Source organism: Diorhabda carinulata, chromosome X (assembly GCF_026250575.1).
Source record: "Diorhabda carinulata isolate Delta chromosome X, icDioCari1.1, whole genome shotgun sequence".
Lineage (NCBI taxonomy): Eukaryota > Metazoa > Arthropoda > Insecta > Coleoptera > Chrysomelidae > Diorhabda > Diorhabda carinulata.
The window spans coordinates 29,762,883-29,770,127 of record NC_079472.1 but is presented as its reverse complement, the minus strand read 5'-3'; the positions used below and the strand labels follow the sequence as shown (position 1 = coordinate 29,770,127).

Here is a 7,245-nt window from a genome sequence, read left to right as displayed (position 1 = left end):
TTTATTGGATTTTAAAAACAGTTTTATTAGAAACGTGAAAATATTTTTGCAATTAACATTAAAATTCATACTTTTATAGTGTTGTGTGGTACATTTTTTTTATAATTTGGAAAATTGATATTTGTATATTTCTTTTAATAAAGAATTTTTCAATTTTTTCTAATTTTCATTTCATTTGTTGGTCCCAATTTAGACTTTGTATGATGCATTCAATTTACAAGTCAAATAAATACACATTCATACATCATATATTTTCAACAAGATCCTCAAGAGTTCCTTTTGTTCTTTTGATAAGACTTTCCAAAAATCTGTTTCCAAATCTATTAAACTACTCCTATCCAATGACTGGCAAACTGTTACTAGTGATCTAAGAAGGTAGAACATACTTTCGGACATCCTGCAAGCTGAAATAAAATTTTTGATTCAATATAATTCATGTAATATGTTAATAAATAAATTACATATATAGATACACAAAAAATTAACTCATAATTTTAAAAACTTTACTTTCCTAACAGACACAACTAGGTCAAATAGATTATTTTGGAATAGTTTCAATATATTTTAAAGATTTGTCAAATTATGATACACTATTCAAACTTTTATTTGGATATGTATTGCTTCCTCTTACTCTGATTATTATTTTATATTCCAGAGGCATCTTTTTAATCAAATTTAATTGCATAATGATCTCGTATTTCCGCCAGTCTTATAAAATCTAATTTGGGCTTCCAGATGGAGATGATAAAGCTCTAGTCCTAGCCTAACCAATATCATTCCACAAGTATATAAAGGGATTAAAGTCAGGAATTCTTATGGGCCAGTCAGAGTTGCAATTTCAACTTGTTGGAGATATGCAAAAATAAAAAGTCACTCATATGTTACCTCATGAGGTTTTAAACCAAATGTTTTTGTATCAAGTTGCTGAAAAACAACCTGTCTTAATGTAATGAATGCGTTTGAAAACTAAGTTGTCACCAGTTTAATGATTTTGGTCACCAGAGTATGTATGGATTTTGGGACATCGAATATACACTGCGACCTAAATGATTTATTGTGTCCCCCTTTCTTGATGCGATACTGGAGAACCCAGTGTTTACAGCTAATAGTTAAGGAGTTAATACCACTCCTTTTCAAAAGTCTAGAATGTGGGATGGCTATAAGCGCTCCCAGTTGTAGTGCTCTGGAGTTCCTTAGTGTTTTACACTTCGAGAGACTGCGGATAGAGGTTTCGTCCTCTGTGCAATAAAATCTGCACGCCGAATTATCTGCTAAGTTTAGCATCTTCAGATGTTTGTTAAGGCGATAGTGTCCCTATAGGATTTCTGTTAGTATTCGTAGATTATTCTTACTTAGGTTTATACATTCAGCAGATCTTCTCTGAATGTCTCTATAGTTTCCCAGAACAGTCACCACTGTAACTTTTGTTTTGAACCCAATTCTTTGCTGTGTAGGAGGGCTGCTGTCACTAGTGCAGGAACGCTGTTACCCTTTTAGTAACAAGTGGGCCATTGGCCCGATCGGAAGGGGAATCGTTAGGGGGTTAGTATTTCTAACAAAAACGATGTGGGTCGCCAGAGCTTACAAACGCCTGGACGAGGTGCTCTCTCTGGTTCCTTCACAAGTTTTTTGCTTTGCTCGTACCTAATTTATCCTTGGTAACTGGGCTCTTTTCCCTTAAACAGAAAGTGTGGAGGGTGAATATCGAAACAATAGGTCCAACGATAACACTCATATTGCAACGATACAAGAACAAATAAATTATAAATGAGTGTAAGTAATCAATGATAGAAAAAGAAGCAAACAAAAAAATCTACAAAATTAGGTTTATCTGGGTCAAATCGAATTTTTGAAATATTTCTTTGGTTACAAAATCTATACCTCCCTGTATGATTTACGACAATTAAATTTCTTACTAAACAGCCTTGACAAAATTCACTTTTTACCTTACAAGTGAAGAATTTGTATCAGCACATATAATAATTATTTGTCTAAATTCAGATTCTCTATATTTCAAAACTTAGTATTTGAATACATAACCTATTCAACTTTGAAAAACAGTCATAAGACAATTATAAATCAACACTACCTAGAACTTCTGCTCATATACATTTGATTATTAATTCTTTTTCAAAATTATTTATTTAATATTCGCAACAGGATAAGTCTATACGAGCCGCTCAAAAAGTTAAGAAACGCGATGAAGTAATGTATATTGTTTTTAAAAATTCCTTTTATAATATAAATTCAAATATATAATGTAGAATGCATAAATACAGATAAAGCTTTCTCTAACGGTATATAAAAATAATAATAACAAATAGCCAAAAAATAATAATCGTTAGTAATGTTACTTTTTATGTGATTGGTGGAGAGGCAAAAAAATGATAAGTTAAGTTTAATCTTTAAATTTTTAAGTATTTTTTATTACAGAAAAAGTTAGTTATTATATATTTTTATCACAGCTTGTCCATAAACATAAATGTTGGCAGTTCTGTTATTCTATTTTTTGTGATTAATTCATAGCAGCTTTATGTTAGTGGCATTATTATTTGGGATAATTCAGAAATATTATAAACAATGTCTTCTTCATCAGCTCTATGCCAGGATTTGTCATTTCGATCTATTGTTAAGTTTTTATAGTCATTAAGTTAAGCAGGAGGAATGATTTTAGCCGGTCCATCTTGTCTCTCCATTTTTCCTTTGTCACAGTTCTACCTTTAGGCTGATCTATATTCAAACTTTGCGGTTTACTACAGATTATTTTATATTAATGGCTTTAGATTTTGTCTCTTCATTATAGACACATTTGAATTGTATGAGATGAGGTTTGAACCTTTCAAACTTTATCCAATGTATTTCAAGATAATTTTCTGGAAACCCCATCACTGTTACTTTTCTGTTAATAATTGATTGTTCTAAAGGTTTTGTTGACAAAAAATCTTGGTGAGTCATTTGGATTAGATGAACTTGCCCTTTCTTTTTACATGTTTTGATTATATTATACCAATCATCTGGTCAAAAAATTATTTGATTTTTTTTGCACTTGAGTCAATAATGGCAAAATTTGAGTCATTGAAAAAATAGCTTTGTCCATTTATCAAAAATTTCATTTCTGCTCTAATTTCCGTAATTTGAACAAGTTTCAAATAAACCAATAATCCTAATATGTTATTGAAGTTTGTAGAGTAAGTCTTTATTAGGCAAGATGAAATTTCCAGAGACCCACAAGATATTTCACTTTCTGGCCAAACAAACATGTGGCTTATATTTTTACTAAATTCATGACATCCAAAATTATAAACATATAAATTTGCAAATATTTGTGAGTACATAACACTTATTAAGCAAATAGCAACTCTGCAACTTCAGTGTTTATTACATATGAAAATGTTTCTTTACTTACAGGGCGTTCTAAAATTAAATTATTGTAAATTATTATTTCCATTTTTTTTCAATTAATCTTTTATACGTACTATAATAATTACGATTAGGATACCTGTTAGACTTCCATCATTGAAATCATCCCAAGTATATTTCTCTAAGATTTTAGTTAAGTTCGGTGTCAATTTTTGTGGACTTGGTCGAAGAATTAGCAATAAGAAAACACAGTTTATTTCGCATGTCAATAATTTATCCGATTTGGAACCATTTACTAAAGAATTTTCAATTAATTTAGAGATTTCAAAGAAGGTTTCCAGTGCTGCCAAATAATCACCTAAAAAAGATAATTTAGGGAACTTTGTTAGACTCAACAAAATCATAATTTCAGTGTATTGTTCGACCTGATAAGAAAATTTCCAGAAATAAATAAATGAATGAGTAAAGTATTGAAAAATCTCTGGTCATACTTCCTTAAAGTATACTGTTTAATTAGGTAGAATCAGTTTAACTAATGTTATATAAGTTTATGTACAAATAAAAAACCCTGAGTGAATTAATTTCTAGCACAAATAAGACTTACCAACTTTTATAAAATGAGAAGCTATCAGTTCTAAGCAATGAATATTTGAATAACTATGACCTTTACTTAGTTCAATAGCATCTTTCAGATAACTCTCAATATATTCTATTTTATCAATTCTTTTCAAAAAGTCAACAATTTCTAAATCTATACATAAAGGAAAAATACTTTTCTCTCCAAATCTACTTGCAGCGTGAGCATAACAGCTTAAACCAGCCTAAAACAAAACATTCATAAACTAATCATCACAACCATAGAATTAATATTAATTTTATGATCCACTTAGATTATACTGACTTTGAATATTTTCTTACTGATATATGTTTAATTAATTTTAAACTACAGTTATATAGTTAACAATAAGAAACAACAAATTTATCTCAAAGAAATAAATATGTATATGCAGCCACCACAATACTACAAATACAAAGGACGGTTTCTTGAACCCTTTTCTATATACAAAGATTCTAAATTCATGTAACCAAATTCAGGTGATTGCTCATATGAAATTGAGATGGGTATTTTCTACTACAAAACTTCCTTTCCGAGACATGACCCTAAAAATACTATAAACTTGAAATTCTGTAATTTTCGTACACTCGTATAAGAGTAATCATAGGTATTTTTTTATTATTCCTGTTACATTATACGGGGGTGGAATTAGCAACCCTTACTCTATTTCATATCAAAACTTTTTGTCAAAATGAAGTTTTCTGGAATAAAATTATAACTCAAAGTCCTTTTTTTATTTAAAAATATTTTTTATTCTTAAATTTTTTTCCCAAAATAGCAGCTGAGAAAAAAACACGGTAATTTATACTGTTCTTAATAAATTGAGTGGAAAACAGAAAGATGTAAAATGTAATGTGATTCACAATAAATGCTGGAAATGACTATCTCTACCTTGTTTTCAATCAAGTTTTAGAATATCAGACAAAACATGTGGTTAGTGCAAAATGTTGCTCCAGTACACTTCAGTTGGACAGCTAGGTAACTTTTAGATGCAACATATCCCAATCATTGGACTGGTCAAGGAGGGCCCCAACATTGTGCTCCTCTATCTACAGAGTTGAATCCTTGTCATTTCTTTTTATGGGGTTACCTAAATCGTTAGTGTACGAGACCCTCATAGTTGATATTAACAATTTGAGGAATCACATTCAAATAGAGTGTGACACAATAAGAAATTCAACTCAAATCTTTGAATGTATACAGCAATTCATGGCACATTGGCCACGTTCATGTATTTTGGCTAGATGTGGTTATTTTCAGTATTTATTATAAATCGTATTACATTTTTCATTTTTACTGTTTTCCACTCATTTTATTAAAAAAATATAAATTAGTGTTTATTTTTTTCTCTATTGGTTTTGGGACAAAAATAGAAAATACTTTTAAATAAAACATGGATTTCAAGTTATCATTCCAATTCATAAAACTTTATTTTCAAAAAAAGCCCGTGTATAATGTAACAGGAATATTGGACAAATACTTGTGGTTAGTATTTTGCAAATGCACAAAATTACAGAAGTTCAAATGTAAAGTTTTATTGAAATTTTGAGAAAAAAAATTTAGTTACCATCTTTTAAGGGTGAGGAAATTTTGTTATAGGCCAATCTTAATTTCAAATGAGCAATCATCTTCTGAGTTGTGTCACATGAATATAGAAACACTGTGTATATAGAAGTTTGGAGTTGTGGAAGGTAAATCCAAACTTAGCGTTTAATTTAGGAACCCAGAAGTTAAGATATTGTAAAACAAAACAAAGTTCAGCGAATTAAGTAGTTGGAATATGTATGGAGAAAAAGAACAAAATCTATAGCATTCAAAATGATGCAAAGAGATGTGACATGCCTAGAACAAAATGGTTAAAAGAAGTGGTAGATGACCTAAGCGGAGTTGGAGTTATAAACTTGCAGAAAATGACTGAAAATAGGAAGTTGTAGCCGGAAATAAGCGATAAGATGTAGACATAAACTATGGATCCACCCCAAAAAGACGATCTAGAGAGCATGTTTGGGACGCAACCCCATTAGGGGTGTTAAGCCATTATTATTATTACATGTATTTATTTTATTAAAGCGTTGTTCAAGAAAAGGGATTATATCTTATTTGGATTGAGAAAGTATTTTCACACCTACTATTCAATGTCAAAATATCTCCATCTTAATTGGTTATAACTTACTTGTAAGTTTTCACCAAACAATGTTTCACAAATGATTTGTCTATCACTATCTTCAGCTTTTAATAACTGACGAGCGGATTGAGTCAAACAAGTTGTTTCACCAGTGTTATTACATAAAGATCCTTCACATCTGGCTGCAGCTATCCAACTCAATCCTGCATACACAGGTAACTCCAAAGTTTCACATCGTTTAGCTAAGCCAATAAAAGATTCGCAAGCTTCTGCAACATTTGGTTTTTTAAGAAATCGTCTAAAAGATAAAGACAACACTTATCTAATAAAATACTTTATAAATTCAATGAAAACTTACTTTTTCAATTTATTTGATATTGTTATATACTGGTCCAACACATCGTTGTTAGCAAAATCTAAATCCATAATCGTTAATTTAAATTTATATTTAAATTATTTATTTACTTGTGATTTCTTGAAGCTAAGACGTACATAAAAACATATATTTAACCTCAAATATCTTTATATTTACTTTTTTCACCTTGGATATGACTACTGCTCACCTCTCTGTAGCTTATAAAAATCAAGCATAATTTCAATAAATTCAAAGAATTATTAGAATTTTTTTTATTTTCTAGTTTTTATTAGAGATGATAGAATAAACAATTTTATAGATCATAAAGTGGCAATGAAAATAAATATATTTAATCCAAACATAAGGTAGTAGTAGCCATAACTCATATAACCATCCATAGGATCCTGGGTTACGGTCTTACGGTTGATCTATGACGAAGATCGTGCTAACAACTGATTGCGGATCCTAACCAGAATAGTTTCTGAACATCGGCGTCGCGTTCGATTTCTGGTGGAAATTTCGAATATAAAAATCCTACAAAAATTTTTATAGTTTCATTACTTTATTTTCTTGCGTTAATTTTTTGTAAGCAGTATAAAAACCGCAAGCCTCACTAACCTGTCAATTATAAGAATCAATAAAAAATAACTATATAAGGGGTGTTAAAAGTTAAAAAACACAACAACTCGTCACTTTATAACATTTAATCACTTGTATATTAGGGTCGAAAGATTCTCCTAGCATATAGGATTTGGCATTAGTTTAATCAGTTCCCGAACAACAGTGTAT

At 29.9% G+C, this 7,245-nt stretch overlaps 1 protein-coding gene across 2 annotated transcripts; it reads right to left on the bottom strand.

The window, feature by feature from the left end:
- Positions 1–6,925, bottom strand: LOC130900880 (40-kDa huntingtin-associated protein-like). 2 transcript variants are annotated; one of them, XM_057811804.1, is made up of 5 exons: positions 6,460–6,921; positions 6,150–6,399; positions 3,965–4,181; positions 3,500–3,718; positions 1–404 (listed from the first exon to the last, which is right to left on the bottom strand). In XM_057811804.1, exons 1-5 carry the CDS (start codon positions 6,525–6,527, stop codon positions 238–240), a joined length of 921 nt encoding a protein of 306 aa, XP_057667787.1. In that variant the 5' UTR covers positions 6,528–6,921; the 3' UTR covers positions 1–237. The 2 variants fall into 2 exon arrangements, with proteins under 2 accessions (XP_057667787.1, XP_057667788.1); XM_057811805.1 differs by lacking the exon at positions 1–404 and adding an exon at positions 1,353–1,676 and having other exon boundaries at positions 6,460–6,925.
- Between the last annotated feature and the right edge of the window lie 320 nt (positions 6,926–7,245).

What these genes read in the sequence shown, in the direction of transcription:
- LOC130900880 (XM_057811804.1), bottom strand. Translation starts at nt 6,527, where the DNA reads ATGGATTTAGATTTTGCTAACAACGATGTGTTGGACCAGTATATAACA. An exon ending in ATATCAAATAAATTGAAAAA is followed by an intron (nt 6,400 to 6,459) that starts GTAAGTTTTCAT and finishes TTTATCTTTTAG; the next exon opens with ACGATTTCTTAAAAAACCAA. An exon ending in TGTTTGGTGAAAACTTACAA is followed by an intron (nt 4,182 to 6,149) that starts GTAAGTTATAAC and finishes GTTTTGTTTTAG; the next exon opens with GCTGGTTTAAGCTGTTATGC.